Below are 26,349 nucleotides of genomic sequence, written 5' to 3'. Positions count from 1 at the left end.
GTGTGCCCGTTGGAGATGTGGGGGGGTTGGTAGTCATAGTGGGGAGCTGGCTGATAGAGGACCTCAGTTTTTTTTAGGATGACTTCCAGGCCAAACATTTTGGCAGTTTCCACAAAACAGGACGTCAAGCGCTGAAGAGCTGGCTCTGAATGGGCAACTAAAGTGGCATCGTCTGCAAAGAGTAGTTCACGGATAAGTTGCTCTTGTGTCTTGGTGTGAGCTTGCAGGCGTCTCAGATTGAAGAGACTGCCATCCGTGCGCCTTGGATGCCCCACAAAGTTCCTCAACATGGTTATCCAACTGCACGAAAACCAACAAGGTCGGGTCAGATACAGCAATGAGCTCTCTGAACCCTTCTCCATTAACAATGGCGTGAAGCAAGGCTGCATTCTCGCACCAACCTTCTTTTCAATCTTCTTCAGCATGATGCTGAAACAAGCCATGAAAGACCTCAACAATGAAGAAAAAAAGTTATATACTATGTATATATTATATACTAGTTTTATACATAGTTCACCCATTTCAGGGCACCATAATGTTTGGGACATGCAATGGCATGTAAATTAATGTAGTCATGTTTAGTACATATCCTTTGCATGCAATGACTGCTTGAAGGCTGTTATTCATCACCAGGCACTGAGTATCTTCTTTGGTGATGCTCTCCAGGCCTCTACTACTGAAATCTTCAGCTCCTGCTTGTTTCGGGGGCCTTGTCCCCTTAGGTTTCCTGTTCAGTATATGGAAGGCCATGCTCAATTGGATTTAGATTGGTGACTGATTTGGCCATTCAAAAAATTTCCAGTTTTTAACCTTTGAAAGCTCCTTTGTTGCTTACTTTCAGGATCATTGTCTTACTGTGGGATGAAGAGCCTTCCAATGAGTTTGGAGGCATTTGCTCGAACTTGAGCAGATGTTTCTATACACCTCAAAATTCATTTTGCTACTACTATCAGCAGTTACATCTTAAATGAAGATATGTGCACCAGTACATCTGACAGCCAGACATGCTCAAGCCATAATACCTCCATGTATCACAGATGAGGTGGTATGCTTTGATCTTGCCATCACTCTGATTCTTGGTCTTTTAAATACTTTTTGGCAAACTGGCATCTGGCCATCCTGTTTCTGTGGCTACCTTATGGTTTGCATCTTGCAGTGTAGCCTCCAAAGTCTTCTGTGGACAGTCGTCATTGACACACCTGAAGAGTATTTCTGATTTATTGGACAGGTGCTTTGGATTTTTCTTCATTATGATGGGAATTCTTCTGTCAACAGCAGTGGAGGGCTCTGTTGGAATATTAGTCCCTTGGCAATTACTGAGCTCACCTGTACATTCTTCCTTCTTAATTATTTTCCAGACTGTTGATTTTGATAATCTTAAGGTTTGAGCAATGTCTCTTACTGTTTTATTCTTGTTTTACAGCCTCATAATGACCTTTGACTTTCATTGGCGCAACTCTGATCCTCATGTTAAAAAATGCCAACTACAGACTCCAAAGGTAATCAAAAACTTAGAAGCAAGCCTAGCTCTCTTATACCTGCAGCAACAATTAAACATAACCAAGTACTCACATACACCCGTGAAGCCAAATATCCCAAACATTATGGTACCCTGAAATTAGGGGACTATGTATGAAAAATGCTGTAATTTCTACGTGGTCAAAACAAAACGTATACAAATAACCCTGAATAAAATCTAGAATGTGCACTTTAATTACATTTGAATTGTTTGATTACAAATTTTAAACTAGAGCACAGGGGCAAATAGAAGAAATAAGTGTCTTTGTTGCAAACATTATGGAGGGCCCTGTATGTGAAACTCTGATCAGGCCTCTTTGGGGTTCACACCAACACATTTCTAGTTCATCAAGAAACACAAAAGCTGCAGATGCTGGAATCTTGATTAGTCTAAGATTTGCTAGAGGAAATGTCCTTTTCAACCTGTGGATGCTGTCCAATCTGCTAAGCTCCTCTAGCAACTATTTCTCATTCATGTTATTTAAAATGATACCCAGTGATTGAATGAATATTGCATTGAGTTCCATGCATTTGAAGGGAGTGCGAGATCCTTCTGTTTCCAAATCATCTCCCAGGTCTTGTTTGATGAATGCATCATGTCCTTGATCATTGGAGGGGTCCAAACGCAGATAGAAACTAAAGGGTTGAAAATTCGGACTAGAGAATAAGGGCCACGTGGTTGGAATCCAGAACGCATCACCTGTAGGTTTGGCAGATGCAGGATCCACTGTAGCCTTCAAGAGGAATTTGGATAAATATACAATGAAAACAGAAAGTGCAAGGGTGTCGTGAAAAGCCTCGGTTTGTGGAACTTGTGAGTAGCAATTAAGTGAGAGCTAGCATGGACATGATGGGCTGCATGGCCATGACGCTCAGACACACAGCATCCTAACTTGCAAAGGCAAAGTTATTTCTTCACCTTCAAAGGGTCTAAATACTGGAACTCCAAAAACCAAACTATCCGTTCAACTCCAGAGCCATATACATGGCCATCAACTTCCCAGTGCCTTGAGGAAGCAGCCAACATACTAAAGGACCCATCTCATCCTGACCACATTCTCTTCACCCTCCTCCCACCAGGAAGAAGATGCAAGTCTGAGATCATTCACCAGCAGATCCAAGAACAGTTTCTTTCCTGCCATTATCAGACTCCTGAATAGAACTCATAGCAGTAAAATGCTCTCTCTGTAACCCTGTACTACGATTTACTTGCTGTATTTTGTGTGGGATGCCTAGCTGAACTGCCTACAAAACAAACCTTCACAGTTCCTTTTTGTACAAGTGACAATTAACTTGGCCGGAAAGGCAGACAAATTGGAAGAGTAACTATATTTTTTTGCTTGAGTTCTTTGTTCAATATAAATTAAACCTTGCCTCCATACCTGGAAACAAATTTTTGTGGCTTCATCAAGACCTTCCAAAGGATCAGGCTTAGTATTGTCCAAATCAAACACAGAGTTGCTGCCCTTGGACTTGTGATCTGGTGTACGCTTCTGCGGCTCCATTTCTGAATCACCTTCCTCAGCGCAGGCACTGGGCTCTTTTTTGGACGTGTACATCATGATCGATAGAGTCTTGGGCAAAAAGAAAGTGAGTAGAATTTTCAAGTTTATCTTAATTTTTATGCCCATCTGCTGTAGTTCATATCAGCAAATCTGGATAAATAATATCTTTGATAAATATCTGAATAAATAATATCTTGACAGTTTCCACTAGATGACATCAATATTGGCTTCTCCAATTTCTGTTAACCCCCTCTCTGGTAACTCTGTCCCTCTCAATCCTTTCTGACTCCTTCCCTCCAGATCCCCACCCCTTTCCCTCTGTTCTCTTCACCTATCACCACTGAGCATCTTTCCTTCCAACCGTCCCATCCTTTTCCCTTCCTCCCATTCCCCCACCCCATCTTTTTATTCAGGTGTCTGCCTGTTTTTCTTGATTCAAGATGAAGGGCTCACACCCGGAATGTTGGTTACCCTTAACTTCCCAAGAACACTGCATGACCTGCTTTGTTTCTCCTGGACATTTGCATGCTGCACTCGACCCCAACATTTGCAGATTTTCTTGATCAGCAGATCGGCTTGCTTTGCCAATTGCAAACAACCACATTTCTTAATACTGATAGGGAAGAACCCGGTCGGTGTCTGGCCAGGTAGAAGTGCAAAGCCAGGTGAGGCATATTAACAACACAAATTCTGGTGACTCAGGGTTAAATAAGAACATTTGCATATGCTGGGATCCAGAACAATACACACTTTTGGTAGTTCAGTTTGCTGCAGAATATTGGCTCCAAAAAGTCAGAGAAAACATGAACAATTATATTGCCCTCACCTCTAGATCACAAAGCAACCACAGCTTGTTAAACCCTGTTCCTTTGGTGCACTTCTTCTCTAGCAGTTTGATCAAACCAGACTGTAGAATGACTGGATGGATCTCTTCGATATTATGCCTCTGCAAAATAGAGAAACATAAAAATGGCCCATGTACAAGAGCTGAGGGAATTCTCATTGATACAATAAAGTCACATTGATCTGGGCACAATTACTGCTAAAGGATTTTCAGCACACACCACATAATCACAACATTTGTACAGGCACTAGACTTCACTCCATTGAGGATATCTATAAAAGCACCCTCTATCCTCAAGGACCCCCACCACCCAGGCCATGCCCTCTTCACTCTGCTACCATCGGGGAAAGGATGCAGGTGCCTCAAGAAGAGCACTCTGTGGCACAAGGACAGCTTCTTCCCCACTGCCATCAGATTCCTGGATGATCAACGAACCATAAGCCACTTTCACACTTGTATCCCACTAAATCAGTCGTTCAGTATTCCAGGATAGAAATGGCATTTTTGCTGTTCACTCTTGACCATTCTTAACTGCACACCTTCAAGGAGTTATACCCAGGGTTAGGACTGTCCTACCTTCTACCACTGATTCATGACACATGGAGTGATGGTGGACCTTCCCTAAATCCTGATCAATGTATTTCGATCTTATATTTGAACAATATTAATCATGCCTAATTATAACATAATTACACTTTATGTACAGCGCAATATGAGCCTTTCAGCCCCTGTTGTTGTTGTGCCGACTTATATAAACCTTTATAAGGGACCATGGGAAAGTGCTAGCAATAAACAGCAATAACAATTTTTAAACAGGGTGGGAAAGTTGGTGGCACTCTTGTGCACAATTTATACATGGTGGGAAAGTTGGTAGTGCGACCATGTACAATTTATACAGGGTGGGAAAGTTGGAAGCGCTATCATGCACGATTTATACAGCGTGGGAAAGTTGGTAGCGCTACCATGTACAATTTATACAGCGTGGGAAAGTTGGTAGTGCGACCATGCACAATTTAAACAGCATGGGAAAGTTGGTAGCGCTACCATGTACAATTTATACAGCGTGGGAAAGTTGGAAGCACTATCATGTACAATTTATATAGCGTGGCAAAGTTGGTAGCGCGACCATGCACAATTTAAACAGTGTAGGAAAGTTGGTAGCGCGACCATGCTCAATTTAAACAGCGTGGGAAAGTTGGTAGCGCTACCATGCACAATTTAAACAGTGTGGGAAAGTTGGTAGCGCTACCATGCACAATTTAAACAGTGTGGGAAAGTTGGTAGTGCTACCTTGTACAATTTATACAGCATGAGAAAGTTGGTAATGCTATTGCGCACAATTTATAAATACCGTGAGAAAGTGATGGCGGATCTGCCCTCCCAGAATGCCATGTGGCAGAGAACTCATGAAGGGTCTTCTCTGCCGCACGGCAATCTGGGAAGTCAGGTCCACCATCACTTTTTCCCAAGGTCTTTATAAATTGTGTGCTATAGCACTACCAACTTTCCACACTGTTTAAAAATTGTCTGCTATTGCTATTTATTGCTCTTTATTTCCTCTCCCGCTGCGACTTTCCCACAACAAAGTTCATTCCATCATTTTAATCTGGTCTTCCTTCACATTCCTGCACTCATGCAAAAATTTGGGTCATTTCTATTCCAGAATGCAATTGCCCATTCTACACTTTCCTGATTGCAACACTAGCGTCTGCAGACGCCAGGGATTGTACTGGGGTCAAGGTCGTCAATCCCTGGCGTGAGGTGACATCATCTGATGCTGGCATTGAGACAATTTTCCTTTCACCATAGACACTTTTTAGGCCGAATGGTTGTTAATTTCTGGTACAATTTGCAAGTGTGAAAGGGGCTAAAGACACTGCCTTCCTTTGACTGTTTGTGCACTTTTTTATTTATTGATGTAAGGTGGTTTTTATGAATGTTTGAACTGTGATGTTGCTGCAAAAACACAAATTTTGTGATTTGTCCATGACAATAAATTCTGATTCAGAGAACTTACAACAAAGTTTCCAAATGATAACATGCAATTTGGGAGATGGAATGTTTCCTGATTGAGCTTCAAATGCAAGCATCCAGACTCTCAGTGATTCCCCTGCTGATATGTGAAATTCTGCAAATATCTAGGAGCCTAATGTTATGCAGCATTCGTCACTTGATTATGTCTCATCATTGCTGCATCAAATCAACAATTTAATTATATATTTTTTTTATTTTCCCTGTTTGCATTTCCTCAATTGCAAATTATGACTATTAGAGACAGTGATAGAATAGAGAGACAATTGAGAGAAGTGTAGAGAGACAGACAGAAGGCAAATAGGGGAGAGAGACAGAATAGAGAAGAGAGGGGGAGAGGGAAATTTAGAGAGTGTAGAAAGAGAGAGAAGAGTAGAGAGACAGACAGTAGAGATAGCAAGTAGGGAGAGATAGAGAATAGAGAGAAGGGAAGAGAGTAAAAAGAGGGAGTAGAGAGGAGGGAGACAAGAGTGAGAAGAGGTTGATGTGACAGGGATGGCAGGATATGGGCTGGTGACAGGGCGAGGCAAGGCAATGGAGGGGGTGAAGGGGCAAGGCAATGGGGGTTGTAAGGTCAAGGTGGCAGGGGGCAGTAGAGTTGGGGGGCAGTGGCAGGAGATGGGGAGAGGGGAGGGGGAAAGGAGAGATGAGGAAGGGGCAGGAGGGAAACGGGTTAGAGAAGGGGGAAACTGAGTAGGGAGGAGGGAAAACGGTAGAAAGAGGGGAAGGAAAGAGGGGAAGGGAGAGGGGGAGGGCAGGAGGTAAGGAGGGAAAGATGGGGAAAGGTGAGGAGGGGAGGGTGACGGGAGGGGGAGAGAGTGGAGAGAGGGGGAGGGGGTAGAAGGCAGGGAGGGGATAGGAACAGATTGAGAGATGTCCTCGCCAAGAAACACAGACAGACAGAGAAGTGACAAGCAAGAGTGCAGTGGAGGATGAATGGGAAGAGAGCAAGCCTGGGAAGACAATGACAGCACAAGAGCAAGAAGGAAGCAAACTGCACAAGAGGTCACCAAACAAAGGAGCACAACGTATACCGTCACCCGGCAATCCGCTTCAACCAAAGTGAAACACAGATGGGGTATAGTAGAATGCCCAATTGACTTCTGCAATGTGGAAAATGCAGGAAAGGCAGAATTCCAAAGAGATCTAGATTGTGTGAATGCTAAGTGATAAAACACCTGACCATAAATGGCCATGGAAAACAGTATCAGTCAGAGCAGCTGCACAAGTTGTTACCTGCAGCATTTTGTAGAGTCCCTTTAGAGCCAAGGACTGCAGCCATGTTGCCTCCACTGCGTCTGGGAAACTGCTGTCCATATTAGTCTGCAGGAGATGGCTGGAGATGAACATGAAGTGCTGCAGGAACTGGATTAGCTGCGGCTGCGTTGACGTCCATTCCAGATCACAGACTTGCTTTAGCCGATAATCCCTCACTGTTCAGCAAATGGAGAAAACATTTGTTAAAGAGAGTGGTCACTTTGGTGTTGCTTGGCTGCAGTGGCCCAAGTTCAAGTTGAGTGTGTGGGATGGGTCATCTGGGCTCTCCAGTTTCCAACGTGCTGATGGGCAAATTGGCCTCTAGATATTTTCCTTTTTGTAAAAAGCTTTTAAGGGGAACAAGGGATGGAGGGGAGCATTGTTTCAATAAGAATTGGTGTGGGCCTGATGTTTGACATCTCCTGTCTGCTGCTGACATAGGCTAGCTCCAGGGGCCAATGCTGTCACTCTCAACTGAAAGGACGAGTGACCACCATCAGTGACAATCCTCACCTGCACCAACTTCTCCAGCGCTAATATTAATTCTGCTCCAGCAGGTTTCAACAGCCACGTGCATTTCACCAACTCCCCAATGAACCATTTCTACACTGAGCTCCATCACAGCTCAAAGTTACAAGGGAGAAAACATTTCAAGGACGTGTTCAAAGACTTTGTAAAAAATAGAACATCCCCACTGTCTCACGTTGCCCATGACCATCTGAATTAGAGAAAGGGCATTCTGAATGGTATCTAGGAATGTAATAATTGGAAGGCCAGCAAAAGCAGAAGGAATACATTGCTTCCTGCACCTCTGATCCTCTCTTCCCATTGACTACCTTCTGTCTCACCTGTGGCAGATTGTGCAGCTCCCCCATACCGGCCTCGCTAGCTCCCACAGAGTCCAGAGGGCAGGGCACATCATCCTTGTCCTCAGAGGACCACTTTGATGGGCAGAACAGCAGCAGTTAGAAGACTATCGCTACTGACGCAAGGCAAGGGCTTGGAGGAGGTGGTCCTTGAGCAGAAGTCATGTCCGGTCACATATTATTAAAAGTCACACAATACGAAACCAGAAGCAGAAATAGGAAAGCGACAAGGTTGTGAGCAAAATAAATGACAAAAGAACTTGTTTCTAGATGTATTTAACAGCTTGAAATGGTCTCTGGATGTGGATGTCAGTTTAAGTAATTGCTTTCAAATCCCATTTGAAACAATGTCAAAAGCAATCTATTGAAGTCCAAAATAAATAGCTCCCTATGAAATATAATGAAACACAATATTTTTGATTTGGCTAAAGAACATGAAATGTAAATCTAAGTAATCTTCCAAGTACGTGGAGCTTGGCTTTGTGAAATTATATCCAGGGATCACAATATCAATAAAACCAGAGAGGTAGCATTCAACAAGCCAAATCTAGATCAAAACACCATCCAAATCAATATGTATATCATGCAGTTTATACCAATCTGATTGAAAATTCAAAAGATTTGGTGCCTAAGAAGAGTACATTAACCTGCCTTAACAACTATCGACCAGTAGCACTTACATCGACAGTGATGAAGTGTTTTGAAAGGCTGGTGGTGAAGCAGATCAGCTTCTGTCTGAGCTGTGACGTGGATACATTCCAGTTTACCTATCGTAGTAACTGGTCTACAGCAGGTGCCATCTCACTGGCTCTACACGAAGCCCTGGAACATCTGAACAGTGAAGATGCATTCATCAGGATGCTCTTTATCAGCATTTAACACTATCATCCCCTCAAAAGAGATCATCAAACTCCAAGACCTGGGAGTTAACACCCCACTGTGTATTTGGATAATGGATTTCCTCACCTCCAGACCACAATCTGTGAAGATTGGTAAGAACTTCTCCGCCACAATTTCCATCAGTACTGGAGCACCAGAGGGCTACATTCTTAGCCCCCTGCTCTATGACTGTGTAGCTGAGAATGACAATAACACCATCTACAAATTTGCCAGCAATTCCACGGCCATAGGTTGTCTAAAGAAAGGTGATGAATTAGCAGACAGGAGGGAGATTGAAAACTTGGTTGAATGGTGCACCAATAACAACCTTGCACTCAATGTCACCAAAACTAAGGATTGTTGACTTTAGGAAGTATGCAATCCAGTTTTCTCCAAAAGGTAGTGGACACTGCCCAGGACATCACAGGCAAAACCCTCCCCACTATCGAGAACATCTACAGGGAATGCTGCCGTCAGAGAGCAGCAGCAATCATCAAGGATCCAAACCATTCTCACTGCTGCCATCAGGAAAGAGGTGTAGGTGCCACAAGACTCACCACCAGGTTCAGGAACAGCTGCACCCCCTCCACCATCAGACTCAACGACAAACTCAAATGAGAGACTCATTTAAGAACTCTGACTTGTCTACTTGATTGATTATTTTTGTTCTCTCTGTATTGCATAGTTTGTTTACATTTATTATCTGTTTACAGTCCTTCATTTGTTTATATGTTTATGCTGTGTACAGTTTATTTTTTGCACTACCAATTAGTGGCAATTCTACTGCATCCACAGGGTTGTCATGTATATATTCTGACAAAAAATCTGAAATATGACTTCTGATCCAGACAAAGGCTCAAAGCAGGATAGAATTTAATAGGAAGATAGTGAAAGATTACAAAAATATATTTTATTTGCTAACCCACACAGGACAAATTAAGCGATAGGTATAATTTGATCTGTAGTCACAAGGCAAAGGAATACAGTATAATTCATAACAATTCAAAAACAGCAATCTTTGCAGGGCAAGAAACTAAGCAACAGTAGCTAATTTTATTTAAATGCAGACATACAGCATGGTAACGGGCCATTTCAGCCCACAAGTCCATGCAACCCTTGGTACGTTTCAAACAGTGGGAGGAAACTGGAGCCCCCAGAGACATGGGGAGAACGTACAAACTCCTTACAGACAGCACAGGATTTGAACCCCAGTCCCAATCACTGGTGCAGTAACAGCATTGTGCTAACTGCTACCCCAACCATGCTTCCCCCAACTTGCAGCCCAATGGATTGGAGGAAATATCAACAAAATGTTCAAGAAAATAATGGTGGTCATTATGTGTCAAACATCTTCCAACGTACGGTGCTAAATATACCCAACAATTGCTTAAGAGCAACAGGGGGAGAAAAGCGTTCCCAATTAATGCACTTCTCCAGATTTAAGTTTGCCACTTTTGCATCCAACTGATCACACCCTTCATAGGAATGCTCCTTTCCAGAGAGTTGTGTAGGCTAGCTCAGTAGAAGTGTTCAAAGTGGAAAAAGATACATTTCTGAGAGATGTGGGGTTTGGGGATGACGAAGAAATGGCAAAGACAGGTTGATGAGGCCTTGGAAGGATCAGTCAAGACCACTGAATGATGGGGCAGTCTGGAAGGGCCAAGTGGCCTACTTTGTACGTTGCTCCTACTTTGTGCTCTTCCTCCTCCCTCAATCATGTGCTCAGTTATTATAATAGTGCAATGCCTTTACAACACCAGAGATCGGGACCGGGGTTCGAATCCCACGCTGTCCGTAAGGAGTTTGTACATTCTCCTGTATCAGCGTGGATTTTCCCCGGAGGCTCCGCTTTCCTCCCACTGTTCAAAATGTACTAGGCGTGTTGATTAATGGGGGATAAATGGGTGGCAACGATTCATGGGCCAAAATGTCTTGAAACCATGCTGATGTCTAAATTTAAATATTTATTACATACACAAATTTCTCTATCACATCCCTAATTTTAAGTTGCAATCACTAATATAATCACGGTTAGCATCACACTTGGGTAATGAGTAAGGCAGAAAATTATTTTGATCACCCCTTTCTCCTTGTTTGAGGGTCTTAGATAGGGAGGGCAATCAGCACCTTTCCCAAGCTGACAATTCCAAAGCAGAGGACCTCTGTTTAAATTGAGTGGAGGATAGTTCAAGGGAGATGTCAGAGGTACATTTTTTTCTACAGAGTGGTGGGTACCTGAAATGCATTACTGGGGGTGGTGGTGGAGGTTGGGAAAATAGCATCATTCAAGACTCTTAGATATGCACATGGATGAAAGAAAAATAGAGGGTTATGGGTGTGACGGAGGGAAAAATTAGATGTTGTGGAGTAGGTTTAGATAGGTTAGTCCAACATTGTGGGCTGAAGGGCTGAAGGGCTGAATTAGCAGCTCTCCAATACACTGACCCTAATCCCACAGCCAGAGAGGATTGGTCAGGACTGCCAAAAATTTGCTCGCTTTTATATTTAAAAGCCTCAAACACATTTCACGTGGAAAGCCTCAAACATCCTTGTCTTTTCCTTACACCCACATTTCATTTATCTTAACAAGCTCCATCTCAGGTTTCTTGGCAATCAAACTTGTGTATATGGTGGACTGACATCTTATCAAATTTGCAGCTCTTGTGAAGAAAAGTGGAAGTGGAAGGAAAGTATTCAGCCAGGAGGTTAGTGTTTTGTGGTGTTCTGCAGGGATATATTCTGGGACCCCTGCTCTTTGTGATTTACATAAATGACCTGGATGAGGAGACGGAAGGATGGGTCATTATGTTTGCCGATGATACAAAGGTTGGAAGGATTGTGGATAGTGTTTAGGGTTGTTGTAGGTTACAAAAGGATATAGACAGGATGCAGAGTTGGACAAAAAAAAAATGGCAGATGAAGTTCAATCCAGGTAAGTGTGAGGTGATGCGTTTTGGATGGTCCAATCAGAAGGCTGAGTACAGGATTAATGGTCAATTAATTAAGAATGTGGATGAACAGAGGGACCTTGGGGTTCAAATCCATACATCCCTCAAGCTTGCCGCACAGGTTGATAGGATAGTTAAGAAGGCCTATCAGATGCTGGGCTTCATTAATAGGGGGATTGAGTTCAGGAGTAGAAAGGTCATGTTGCAAATCTACAAATCTTTGGTGTGACCACACGCAGTATTAGATACTGGTCACCTCATTATAGGAAGGATGTGAAAGCTTTAGAGAGGGTGCAGAGGAGATTTACCAGGATGTTGCCTGGATTGTCAAGGTTAACAAAGCTGGGACTTTTCTCTCTAGAGCAAAGAAGGATGAGTAGTGACTTAATAGAAGTCTACAAGATTCTACAATGTTTTCTTCACATTGTCTGCCAAAGCAACCTCATGTCTTCTTTTGGCCTTCCTGATTAATACTTAGACAAAGGAGACAAATGGCAATTTTTGTTACAACTTGCTCCCCTCAGTAACCATCGCACAACCAACTAAATGGTGCTGCTACTGATAGATCACGGGGTTGACTGGATGAGTCTTGGAACCAAGCACCACACTTGGTGAAAGGCACTTCTGTGAATAAAGTCCTTGTCAACAATTATGAATGCTCACCTGTTTTACGCTTGCGAGTGTTGCTGTCTATTACCACAGCTTGAATCTTCTCTGTGAAATGCTTCAGGACGATCACATCGTGAGTCTCATTTGCATTATCCATGTAAACAGTACGCGTTCCCCTGCATAATACCTGTTTACATGGAGAGATACAGTTTCAGAGCACAATTTTAGAAATTGGTACTTAGCCACAGATACTATGCATTATTTTGCTTGGTTGGCAGAACAACTGAAGAAACCCGAACTCTGACAAAACCTCATGTAGAGAAACCTCTTTAGAACATAACAGGAAAATAAAAGATAGAAGATAAAATTTCCACTGGATTTACCACTCAATAACAACAGGACTGAACTGTGCTTCACCCACTGTCCCACTTTAACCGCTTTTCTCAGTATTCAACATCACATCTCGGCTTTAACAATGGAGCACCTCAGACATTGAGGCAGAGAATTCCAAGTGGCCCACAACCGTCTATGTAAATAACAGTGCAAAAAAGGCCAACTGCTTATCCTAACACTAGTTCCAGCTTCTCCAACCAGACCCAGCAGCTCCTCTGCCACCAGTGCTTTTGAGATTCTTGTGCATATTATCTTGCAATCTTCCAAACTGCAATATTAGCAACCAGGGCCTACCGAAGTAATGAAACTGCAGCAAAATGTGAAAGTAACCACAGCCAATTAGAGCAGTGTCAAATTTAACCCTGAAATTACCTACTTGCCCACTAATAACTACATATGCTAATATATAAAACTGACCTCAGACATGCTTTTGGTTATCGATCCTGGTAATTGTTAGATGGTTCAATATGCTTGATGAACTGCTTGGAATATTTTGCTATAAGTCTTTTATGCAGTTGGGTTTTTGACTTGCAACACTATTGGACTACCATGACCCACCTCTGCGACATATACAAAATTAAAAATAAAATGCAAGAAACTAAAGATTTTAAAATGAGCATTGATGCCTGAACAGGCATTTGGAATAATAATTTCAAAACATTACTCTCATAATGCAAAGTTATTGATCACCACTTAGTTTACAATGTTCAGAAGGAACAATTATCCTGAAATCCTTTGAAGAGTTATAAAATGTATGTGGATTGTCTCTGCACAGGAGGTTGGGTCTTGTGGATGGTGGAATCATGGAACAATACCTCAAGGTCAGGCATTGATCTGGAGTCATTAAGATTAATCCCACACCAGCAGCTGGAGACTTCAAATTCAAGTAACAAAATAAAATATAAATTAAAAAGTATCAGCAACGGCGGTCATGAAAAACCATGAACTGCAACCCTGACCTACTGTTTCACTAATGGCTTTCAGGTAATTAAGTTGGCCAACCTTACACCTTCATTAGGTTTAAATGGAACTCTTCATATTCTAATGGTTTCTGCAGGGCAAACAGTGAAGGGGGCATTTAGGAATAGGGAATAAATGCCAGCCTTAACATCTATATATCTTGAACCAATGATCAAGGTATTTGGTCATGACACGTGCACACCCAGTAAGGAGCGAGTGCTCATTTGCCCCAGTGTAGTTCATTACACTTTAACAAGGTTAAACAATAAACTAACAAAAAGTTTTGTTATTAAAAGTTTTGCTTTTACCTCTGGAAAGCCCACGAGAACCAACAGGGCAAAGACATTGGTGCGTTTTAAATGGAAGGGAAGTTCCTCAATGCAGTGCTTTGTGAAGGCAGCAATCACCTTTTGCCACTGGGGGCTTGAGTTGAGGTCTCTGAGGATGTCTGCAACCGAAGAAGCCCAGTCGAGGCTAATCCTGCTTCAATTAGGAGAAAGACATCATGATGGACCATTGCTCTTTTCAATGGTACTCACAACAGACTGACAACCATCCCAGCATATTCAGGCCTTCTGCAGGTTACTTGAAAAATTAGTAATCGTTCTTGTGTTTGCATTGAACAAATAAACACTGAAAACAAGAAAATATTGCCTCACAACCCCACAATATTTAATTTAATTTTAAATTCATTTTTAATTTAACGATACAACATGGTTATAAGCTCTCCTGGTGCATAAGTCTGCACCACCCCACTACACCATATGAACCAATTAACGTAGCAACCCTGTACATCCATGGAATGTGGGGGGCATCCAAGCAGCTCATGGGGAAAAGGTAAAAACTCCTTACAGACTGTGATGAAGTTGAATGCAAGTCGCTAGCGTTGTCATAGCGTTGAGCTAACCATTATTCCAAACATGCTAAGTGATTTTCAGCTGATTAAACAGTTTTGGAATATCACCACCATTGTAAAGAAAACATCACAGGCAATTTGCAAACAGCAAGATCCCACATAAAAAAATTAAGACCAGATAATATGCCTTGGCGACGTTGACCAGTCTTCAGGCAGAAATCCCCCACTTCCCTCATATGGACCTCTTCCATTCATTAGGAGAGCGAGCCTCAATTTAGCACGGCATCTGAAAGGTGGCACTTCCAAGAGCATGATGTTGCACTGGCATTACCAATGATCTTGTACTGAAGATGAGGAGGTTCAGCTTCTTTTAAGGTCATGGTCACAGAGGTACCACCTCTGAGCTAACACTAACACCCATAAAAGTAAAAGATTAGTGAGAGATAAAATTGGACCCCTTGAAGATAGCGAGGGTAAGCTGAGTGAGAAGTCTGAGGAAATGGGGGAAATTTTGAATGATTTCTTTGCCTCGGTATTCACTAGGGAAAAAAATGTTGAACCAGTTGAAGTAAAAAAAATATAGTGGGGAGGTCATGAAGCATATAAGGATAACCAAGGAGGTAGTGATGGCTGTGTTGAAAAAGATAAAGGTGGATAAATCTCCGGGACCGGACAAAATATTCCCAAGGACACTCAGGGAGGCTTGTGGACAGATAGTGGGGCCATTAACAGAGATATTTAGGATGTCACTGGCCATGGAGGTAGTGCCAAAGGATTGGCACTGTTTAAGAAAGGGTCCTCTGTTTAAGAAAGGGTCCAAATGCAAACCTGGGAATTATAGGCCTGTAAGTCTGACGTCTGTGGTGGGCAAGTTGATGGAAAGTGTTCTGAGGGATGCTATTTACAAATTTTTGGAGGTACAGGGATTGATAGGGAGTAATCAGCATGGTTTTGTCAGGGGTAGATCATGCTTGACAAACCTGATTGAGTTCTTCGAGGGGGTTACAAAAAAGGTTGATGAAGGGAAAGCTGTGGATGTTGTCTATTTGGACTTTAGTAAAGCTTTTGATAAAGTTCCCCACAGGAGGTTAGGAAAAAAGGTGCAGGCATTAGGTATAAATAAAGAGGTAGTGAAATGGATTCAGCAATGGTTGGATGGGAGGTGTCAGAGAGTAGTGGTAGAAAATTGTTTGTCCAATTGGAGGCCGGTGACTAGTGGAGTTCCTCAGGGTTCGGTCCTGGGCCCACTATTATTTGTTATATATATTAACGATCTGGATGTAGGGGTGGAGAATTGGATAAGCAAGTTTGCGGATGACACAAAGATTGGTGGTGTTGTGGACAGTGAGGTAGATTACCGTAGATTAAAAGGTGATTTAGGAAGGCTGGAGGTGTGGGCTGAGAAATGGCTGATGGAATTTAATACAGATAAATGTGAGGTGCTACATTTTGGAAAGACAAATTTAAATAGGTCATATACATTGAATGGTAGACAATTGAGGAGTGCAGAGCAACAAAGGGATTTAGGAGTTATGGTAAATAGTACCCTCAAGGCTGATACTCAGGTAGATGGTGTGGTGAAGAAGGCATTTGGAATGTTGGCCTTCATAAATCAGAGTATTGAATTCAAGAGTAGGGAGGTTATGATGACATTGTACAAGGCATTGGTGAGGCCAAATTTGGAGTATTGTGTACAGTTTTGGTCACCAAATTATAGGAAAGATATAAACAAAATAGAGAGAGTGCAGAGAAGGTTCACGAGAATGTTGACAGGATTTCAGGGTCTGAGTTACAGGGAAAGGTTGTGCACACTGGGGCTTTTTTCTCTGGAGCGTAGAAGATTGAGAGGGGACTTGATAGAGGTGTTTAAGATTTTAAAAGGGACAGACAGAGTAAATGTGGATAGGCTTCTTCAATTAAGAAAGGGGGGAGATTCAAACTAGAGGACATGGTTTAAGATTAAAGGGGGAAAATTATAAGGGGAACATGAGGGGAAATTTCTTTATGCAGAGGGTGGTGGGGATGTGGAATGAGCTTCCGGCAGACGTGGTCGAGGCGGGATCATTGGTTACATTTAAGGAAAGACTGGATCGTTACATGGATAGGAGGGGACTAGAGGGGTATGGACTGGGTGCTGGTCAGTGGGACTAGGAGGGTGGGGATTTGTTACGGCATGGACTAGTAGGGCCGAACTGGCCTGTTCTGTGCTGTAAGTGGTTATATGGTTATATAGTTGGAAAATATAGGATTACTTTCCGATTACATTTCATTTTAGTTTGACTTCACAACTTTACAAACTTCCAAAGAAATAAACTGTACCAGTTCAAGCACACTGCTCCAAGACTGAACAAAACCTGTGTTGTCATCCATCCAGGATGTTTCAATGTGCCTTCAGCTGTGCTAAGTGGTGCCAAAGATGCAAAGAGGATTTCTTTCACTGCTGCATCAGCTTCTGTTGGGGAGATTCTCATAAGCAGCTGTCCCAGCAGTCCCAGCGTCAAGTGGTAGGTTTCAAGCAGCTGCCCGGGATTCTGCATTGCCACCCGGAATAAAAGCTTCAGTACCTGTTTCTGGTTTGGTAAGCATATTGTCGAATCCTGTGGGAAAAGTAAGGTTTAAATTCACTTCCAATTCCCCAGCAATAATTAATACGGAAATTTTGGTACTATAGATGCTTCTCCCAATGTCAAAAGCCTGTGTTATTCACAAGACCATTCCTGACACCTTTACACATTTGACCTCTACAATGTCTATCTGGCCAATTTTACACTCGAGGAAACCAAATATCCATTGCCCATCTCCTCTCAGCTCTATACTCCTGGACACACCAATTCCTGATGAAGCAAGGCCTGTATTTAAAATTGCTCAGCCTTGCATTCACAACCTTTAATTTAACTTCAACCTTGAAGCCCACAATTGCTGCACTCAAATTCTGGCCTTGGGTTCAACTCTGAATTCAATCACTTCAGATTTTAGCCACCAAAGATCTCCTATATCGAACTCCACCACCTTTCCTTGTCAACACCAAAGTATGGCCTTAGTTATCTGTCCAGAATATTACCTCATTTGTTTCAATGCCCGTGAGGGGCTTGGAATGTTTCACTGCACTACAATGAATAAATACAAACTGCTATGTTCTCCACATTCTCACTTTCCACAAATTAGCTTTTAGAACCAAAATGAAAGATCAGACAACTAAATAATGAGGAAGTAACGTAAAGAACTTAAATAGTTAAACTTAGGCAGGTCTTAACATGGAGAATGGTGGAGCCCTGGGAATGCTCTTGAACAAAGACTTGTGGGTGCAGGTTGGTGAAAGAGGTGCCTGACACACTTGCCTTCATCAATCAGGAGGACAGATTTCATGTTGTAATGGTGCCAGATGTTGGTGAGACCACACTTGGAGCATTGTGTGCAGTTATGGTCACCCAGCTATAGAAAAGAAATGATTAAGCTGGAAAGAGTGCAGAAAAGATTTTCAAGAACATTGTTTTGGATTGGCGAACTTGATCTGTTCCAAAGATAAGGTCTTCCAGTCCAGATCATCCGAAATGTCTGCTTTCTTCCATAAACCCCTGCACCAACATCAACCCATACCCACATCTCCTCCATTTCTTGTTCATCTGCCCCGGCCCCCTCTGCCCCCAGGCACAGCACAGGATTCCCCTTATCCTCATCGACCACCCCACCAGCCTTTGCATCCAACACATTATCCTCTGGAATTTCCAGCACCTACAATAGGATCCCACTACCAGACACATCTTCCCCTCTCTGCCTTCTGTTGGGATCCCACCCCACCAATCCCATCCCCTTCTCCTGTGGCCTCAGGAAGTGCCCAGATCTCATCCCCCAAACAGGCCTTTCAAGGGAAGCAACACTTCACTTGTGTATCTGTGCATGTGATCTACTGCATCTGGTGCTCCCTTTGTGCTCTTCTCCACATTGGACAGACTGGAATGCAACAGGATATCGCTTTGCTGAGCATCTTCACTGTCTGTGTCAGTGACCTCCCAGTGGCCAATCATTTCAGTTCCACACTCACATGTCTGTCCATGGCCTTGTGTACTATCCCACCAAGACCACCTGTAAATTGGATGAACAACAATTTTTCATCTGGGCACTCTCCAACTGGATGGCATTTACATCGACTTATCCAGTTTCTGCTAACATGCTCTCCATTCTCCCTCCCTTCCCCATCCCTCTGTCTTCTTTCCCTCAGCTATCCACCCCTTCCCTCTTCATTCACAGGGCCTCCCCCTGTCCACTGCTGTGCCCTCCTTACCTTCGCCTATTACCTCCTGCCTTTGCGACCATGTTCCTCCCCCTGCTACCTTTTGTTTGGACACCAGCCAACAATTTTTCATTTTTTGATGAAGAGCTCAAGCCCGAAATATTGGTTCTGCATTTTTATCTTTGTGATGTCGAGGACACTGGGGGAGGCGGGGGGGTCTTATAGAGGTTTATAAAATCATGAAAGGCATTTTTTTTAAAAGAGTAGATGGATGGAAAACTATTTAAGACAAAAGGGAAAGATTTAAATAGTGACGGTGAGAGTGGTGGGTAAGTGGGACGAGCTGCCAGAGAAAGTGGTGGAAGCGGAGACGACTGTAATGCTCCAAAGGCATTTGGACAGGTACATGGATAGGAAAGGTTTGGAGGGACATGAGCTGAGTAAAAGCAAGTACAACTAAAATTAGTCAGCATGGACAGTGGGGAAGAAGGGCCTTTTTCCATGCTGTAGAATTCTAACTCTGCTGAACATGAGAGGCCTGTTTGTTCAACTGTTAAAATATCTCTGGCTGAAGGGTCCTTACAGATTTTACAGGAGGTAGCATGGCAGCAAGAAGACCCAGTACTCTCTCCTGCAAGCACTCAGCAAAGACGTGGTCTTGGGTTGGCACCACCTCCTTTTCACGAACATCCATTTTGAAGGAAGCTTTCGATGTATGCGAATGATCCGTAGTGTCAGACTTTGGCCCTGAAAATTGAAAATTGTTTTCAATTATACATTACAAGCATGAAGAACATTTATTGTCCAGACTGAACTCTGAGTCAGTCTTACCTCACCTACCAGAAAATCGTACAATGACACCAATCTGCTGGAGGAGCTCAGTGGATTGGGCAGCATCTGTGGAGAAAGAATGATGGACGTTTTGGGCCAGAACCCTTCATCGACATGCGGGATGTGATTCACTTGGATCATTTCTCCCCCTTCAGTTTATCTCCTGAGATAGAGACCATGTCCTGACATTTACCACAAACCCACCGACCCCCACAGCTACATCTCCTCCCACCAAGGATGCCATCCTCTTTGCACCTTCTCCGTTTTTGCTCTCAAGATGAAGGTCTTCCATTCCAGAGCATATGAAATGCCCCCCTACTTCCAGCAACATGGCTTCCCCTCCCCTGTGGTTAAGAGAGGCAACTCCAGCATTTATTTCCTCCTTCTCCAACCATTCTGCTCTGATCTCCCCCCACCCCTTCCAGACAGAACAGGGACAGGGTTTGTCGAGACTTCACCCTTCATCCCACCAGCATCCACATTCAGCACATCATCTCCATCATTTCCACCAGCTGCAATTAGACCCACCACTACACATTTCCACCCTCTGCAGGAATCACCCTCTCCGTGATCCCCTTGTCTGTTCAACCCTCCTCACCTACCTCTTCGTGACCTCTGGTACTTTCCCTGCAACCACAGGAGATGAAGAACATGCTCTTACACCTCCTCCCTCACCATCATCTAGGGTCCAAATAGCCCTCCCCATGAGGCAAAGATCTAGCCCACCTCCTTCAACCTCAGCCACTACACTCGGTGACCCAGTGTGGCCACCTCTACATTGGTGAGACCAAATACAGATGGGATAGTTTCACAAAACATCTGTGCATTTTCCGCAATGGCCATCCTGATTACTGGCATTTCACATCCCCTCCCCATCCTCACCCCGACCTGTTGGTCCTAGGCCTTCCCCTCTGCCAGAGTGAGGCCCAAAATAACCAGGGGAAACCACACCAGCCCAAAGGTGTGAACAAAGAATTTTCTAATTTCAGTCACGTCCCCCTTCCTTCCTCTTTCCTACCAAATGCCACCCATACCCCATTTTCTTTGGTTCCATTCCCCTCCACCCCATCTCCCCACTGGATTCCTATGCTCTCCCCTCCTTTCAGTTCCCATCTGGACTCTCTTTATAACACAATTCTCACCACCTCTCATCAGATCCCAACTGTGGCAGCCTTTATCCCCAATCACCCCCCTTCCCCCCAACTCCCGTATGACTCATTTTCCTCCACCTGACCCCTTTGTTCCTCTTGCCTCTCTCCCTTTGATTGGAACCTGCCAATTCTCCGCCTCTGTCGCCGGTTCACCAATTCAACGTCTCCCCTTGTACTTTCCCTCCCACCATATCGCTTTACTCTGCTTTCTCGCTGCATCCCATCTCAACAAAGGGTCTCAAGCCAAAACGTTGTCTCACTGATGCTGCTCAACCTGCTGAACTGCTCCAGTACACTGTGCTTGGCTTTAGATTCCAGCATTTGTAGTCTCCTGTGTGTCTCCAGGTTTCAGGTAAATTCTTTGACCTTAACCTCTTTACAAAAAGGGCAGCACGCTTGTCAGTATATAACCTCAGCTGTGGAAAGCTGGGGCAGTAGTTAGCACAGTGGTTAGCGCAACACGATCACATCGCCGCCAGTGACCCAGGTTCAAACCCCCCCCCCCGCCGCTAAAGAGTTTGTACATTTTCTCCATGTTTGTGTGGGTGCCTGTCGATGTTCTAAAGATGCACGGAGTTGGTAGGTTAATTGGTCACGTGGTTGCAGCTGGGCAGCATAGGGTCATGAGCCATAAGGGTCTGTTACCATGTTGAATCTCCAAATTAAAAAAAAAGTCCTTCCTATGGCTAAACTGGCTTTCAATCACAAGGATTTTATTCATTAGCCACCAAAGATGTTGGTTTAGACAACAGTACCCATTAGATTTCGCCCTTGTCCTGAACAGATTTGGCTCTGCAAGAATAATGCCAAATTACCTGTTCTGAGCATCTTCACATCAATCGCAGGCGTCTGATGTTCAGGTGCTCTGGACTTAAACGGGTGCACGCCTGATGCAGAGGACTGTGGCACAGAGTCCATGGTGAGTGACTTTGCTGAATCACTGGTAGATGGTTCCGAAACCGTACCGGATGCAGCACTGGGAGTGACAGGTGGCTCTGTTGTCCTAGATGATGAGGACTCCACAGATAACAGAGCTGAGGTGATCTGCTGTTCAACCTTGGAGCTCTGACTGCAAACTCCAAAGGAAGGCTGCTGTGATGAAGAAGTGCTGATCATGGAACTGGTGTGTTTAACCTCACCTTCCGATGCACTGCCCAGAACTGCAGGGACGCTTAACTGACTGGACAAAGACATTGCCGAGGAGTCGGGTAGAGAGGAAGATACTTGGCTTTCAGTTCCATTCTCCAATTGCAGGCCATCACTCCTGGTTTCAGGCATCTCAAGAACCTGTGCACTCTCCCACTCAATGCTGTCAATGCTTGCCAAGGTGTTCTCACTGATGCTCGATTTTAACTGGAAATCAATATAAAGAGGAGTCAGTAAATCCCTGTATAGCAAAATGCCCCGAGGATTTCATGAGACTATCAAACAAAATATGAAGCGATACAAGGAGAAATTAAAAATGTTCAAAAGTGATCCAAGAGTTAGGCTTAAGTGGAGTGGAGAGGAGAAACAGGAACCTGAAGAGTTGAAGGGAGAGCAGTCTCTGATAACCAAAGGAGATGATGGATGTAACAATATCAATACTGGTAAAAACTGAATTTGAGAAATTTACAATAGCAAATAAGTTTCTACAAATTACAATTTCAATAATTGTGTTGCTAAACAGCAAAGGACAGTGAGTTTACAGGAAGCAGAAATAAAGGTTTGAGGAGCTTAAATAAGCATCGAGTAAAAAACATTACTAAGTTCCATAAGGCTAAAAGAAACTTTGTAATTTAATAGTAGGGGTACTTTGAACCTTGTTTAGAAGTACAGCAGCACACATGCTGGAGCTCTGGGATAACAACTTGTTATTACAACTTGGGATAATAATTGTGGATAACAACAGGTACAGCTGAAGGAGCTCGAGTTCAAAGCTGCGCCTTCTATGGCACGAGAATAAGCTGCAGCTCAGGAGAGTGCAGACAGAGGGGACCAGGGGACAACTAAGCAGGCAGCCAGACACTTCTATCATCCTCACCACAGTGCAGACCTAACAAAAAATCATTCCACAGGGGTGGGGAACAATAACCAGAAGCAAGGGGATGATCTTCTCCTCAGGCTCCAGAATAACAAGCTCCCAGAGCAAGTAGCAAAGGTAGGTATAACTGTAGCATTTAGATAGGATTGGAATGGTTTAGAGCAGGAGTGGCCAAAATATGGTCCTCAGGCAACCGCAGCCCATTGCTCAGAGTGAATTTTAAAACAGTCTCTAACAATAAATTGCACTATATGTACATTGTACTTCTTAGTTTCAACATTAGACGTCGCTGCCATTTTGAACAACTACTAGACCAACTATGCAATGTTACTCATCGATGAAAACATATACCTCAATTTAAGATTAAACATGGAAGAACTGAAAAGATTGAAAATAGCAAGAAAGTTCTGACAATTTCATGGGGAAGTGAGAATGTTTGATTTGTAATGAACCTGTTAACTTTAATAGCCCACCTGAATCATAATTGTATCATAATCACTTGGACCATGAACTGCATTCACTGAGAGTTGTGGAGGAATGTTGGGGACTGCCTTCACCCTTTCTTGATCTTTTCTCCTGTTTTTATTTTGCACCCAGATTTTTTTTTTATTTTGCATTGCTTTATGATTGAGTTTTAAAGAATGTTATTGTATTCATTTCAATTTAAGAGCAGCAGATATGGAAATGCCCGCTGTAATATGTTCCTCTTGGAGGTTGCAGGTTGAAAAGTGCTGAGCTTAATATTGTTTGGCCTGTGACTCCTTATATTTTTCTGTATGTGACCTACAACCAAAAAGGTTTAGTCACCTCTAGTTTAGAGGATATGGACAAATGAAGGCTAATAGGATTAACATGGGTGGACAGCTTGGTCAACATGGATAAGATGGGTCAAAGGACCTGTTCCCGGCAAAGTTCACATCTCGCACTCACAGGTTTGGCTCCATGTTATTGCCAGCTCATTCATTTAAGCTTATGAGGTAATGGATCGTTCCCTCAACAGTCACAAGACAAAGGCTGGCTGCTGACCTCTTATTTGACAACTAAGGTCCATGACAAGACCATGGAAGAGGCAGACCATTTCTCGCATCCCAGAAGCCAAAATCCAGGCCAAACCAGGTACCCTGATTGAGATGCTGTTGACAACCAATTAGACAAGAGAAAGGCAGCAGGTCATTCAGCATCAAAGGTTACCAATATGTCAGGCCTGGGCCCTTTACCTCCTTGGATGCTGCATGATCTGCCGCGTTTCTCCATCACATTTTGGATTTGCACTTGACCCCAGTATCTGTTGACTGTAAACATTAGAAACATCCCGACATGCTGCACACATCAAGCCCGGCCACGCCTCCATTTCAGGTGACTCTACCTTCCTCTGAATGTTCTCGTGAGTAGATTCCTGTTCACCTTTGGATTGTGTATCAGATAACATTTCCCTCTGGTCATCTGTAGGAATAGGTTCCTGAAGATTGAAACATGAAAAAATTAGAAGCAAGAACCAGGTGCGAGTATATACCAAAGATTAGCAGTATCGTTAATAAGATCAATGGTTTTGCAGGGATAGGGGACTAGAGGATTAAATGACACAAATCTTTACAACTAGAGGCAATCTCCATGGCTCTGCATAACCACAATAACTAAACACAACCTGAAACAGCCTGGAAAGCAAATATCTTTCCACCATCTTCCGTGAAAAACAGTCAGAGAGGGAAAAGACTTCCGTTTGAATTACTGAAGAGATTTACCGTTGTGGAGTCGGAGTTGCACAGCATGAAAATGTGTCCAGCCCACCATGTCTGAGCCGACCAACATACCCTTCTCTACTCATCCCATTTGACTGCATTAATTCCAGATCTGCTCATTCAAGTACTTGTCAAACATCCTCTTCAATGTTACTCTCTGGGTCTCTACCACGTCATTACAGAAAACTAGTCTCGATGAGAAAAACCTACCCCTCACATCCCCCTTACACCTCATACCCCACCCCCCACCCTTAAACTTATGGCCTCCAGATTTTAGTCCTCCCTATTATGGGAAGCAGACCCAGGCTCTCTATGCTTTTTGTTATTGTATTTCCAGTACATACTAAGTAAATTTGAACCAAAATCACATTGAAAACAATCGAGTAGAAAGTACACTAACCTGCTGCCGGTTACTGGTGCTCTGGTCTGTTGTGGAAGATATTGTTGCTGCAGAGTCTGCTGTGGAACCAGTCATGCCAGTCTCACATTCAGTGGACACGCTGGACAGCAATGAAAGTATTGCAGAGTTCTTAAGACCTGGGCCAAAATTATAATGAACAGACACTGGATCTTTTGATCATTTGCCGCTTTTGAAGTTAGCATATGATGACAATGCCCAGCCAATGAGTGGAAGAGGCCGGGTCCTACATTTGTTCTCACATTGCTGAATGTGATTGATTTTATGCACGTAATTCCAGTGTTACCATCCTTCGCTGTGACATTTCTTTTTTGAGGTACTACCTGCTTTTAACCAGGAAGAGAGGGCAGTTACTGTTTTCTTTGAGTTTCTGGTATACTACGTTGTAGAAAAGACGTTGTCAAGTTGGAGAGGGTGCAGAGAAGATTTACGAGAATGTTGCCACGACTACAGGGAGAGATTGGCCAGGCTGGGGCTTTATTCCTTACCATGTAGGAGGTTGAGGGGTGATTTCAGAAGTGGATAAAATCAAGAGAGGTGAACTCTCAGAATGTTTCCATCCAGCTTATTTATAAAAATCACGAACAGCAGGGGACCCAGAACAGATATCTTCAGAACTCCACTCCACAGTGTTGAAGAGGATGACATGTCGATGGGACTAGGCAGCATAGACAAGATAGGCCAAAGGGCCTGCTTCTGTGCTGCATAGGATATCAAAACAGGGAATCATCAAAAGAGCTGAGAAGATCACTGGGGTCTCCCTTTGCTTGATTGACGATACACACCAAGAACATTGCTTAAATAATACTCAAAGAATTATTGAGGATCCTTTCCATCCAGCAAATAGTATCTTTGACCTACTACCATCAAGGAGGTCATACAGGAGCATCAAAATCAGGACCACCAGCCTGGGAAATAGCTTCTTCCCACAGGCAGTTAGATTGATGAACAGTATCCTGTAACCAAGTCAATCATTCCAAAATATCTATAGGACATCACAGTTAGTGTAACAGTTAGCACAATGCTATTACAGTTGCAAACCTGGGTTTAATTCCGATGCTGACCATGACCACCTGGTTTCCTCCAGGTGCTCCAGTTTTCTCCCACCCTCCAAAACGTAACAAGGGTTGCAAGTTAAATGTGGTATTTGAGCAGCATAGGCTCATGGACTGTGCATTGTGTGCATATGTGTGTGTACCACGCTTTAGAGAAACACGTTTTTATCTGGTGTTATCTGTACAGTCAGATGATAATAAACAAAGCATGTTTCTATGCAATGGAACAGAGGAC

The 26,349-nt window shown here is 43.4% G+C and overlaps 1 protein-coding gene across 9 annotated transcripts in view; it reads right to left on the bottom strand.

Annotated features, from left to right (window-relative positions):
• The window catches only part of zzef1 (zinc finger, ZZ-type with EF hand domain 1), a 315,777-nt gene that overhangs the window by 80,201 nt on the left and 209,227 nt on the right, over positions 1-26,349 (bottom strand). For 6 of the 9 annotated variants that reach the window (XR_011340087.1, XM_069884994.1, XM_069884997.1 and 3 more), the window contains exons 37-46: positions 25,042-25,178; positions 24,269-24,361; positions 21,695-22,232; positions 19,481-19,644; positions 16,986-17,263; positions 14,119-14,293; positions 12,512-12,644; positions 7,135-7,331; positions 3,850-3,969; positions 2,901-3,092 (exon numbers count right to left, since the gene is read on the bottom strand). Coding sequence is in view for 8 of the 9 variants with exons in the window: in XM_069884994.1 (XP_069741095.1) it covers positions 2,901-3,092; positions 3,850-3,969; positions 7,135-7,331; positions 12,512-12,644; positions 14,119-14,293; positions 16,986-17,263; positions 19,481-19,644; positions 21,695-22,232; positions 24,269-24,361; positions 25,042-25,178 (2,027 nt within the window). In the remaining variant the exon portion in view is untranslated. The remainder of the gene's footprint in view (positions 1-2,900; positions 3,093-3,849; positions 3,970-7,134; positions 7,332-12,511; positions 12,645-14,118; positions 14,294-16,985; positions 17,264-19,480; positions 19,645-21,694; positions 22,233-24,268; positions 24,362-25,041; positions 25,179-26,349) is intronic. The other 3 variants (XM_069884995.1, XM_069885000.1, XM_069884999.1) reach the window with 2 other exon arrangements.

The sequence above is a fragment of the Narcine bancroftii genome, chromosome 6, assembly GCF_036971445.1.
Source record: "Narcine bancroftii isolate sNarBan1 chromosome 6, sNarBan1.hap1, whole genome shotgun sequence".
In the NCBI taxonomy this organism is placed as follows: Eukaryota; Metazoa; Chordata; class Chondrichthyes; order Torpediniformes; family Narcinidae; genus Narcine; species Narcine bancroftii.
The sequence above is the reverse complement of the archived record's forward strand: the minus strand, read 5'-3'. Positions and strand labels throughout refer to the sequence as shown.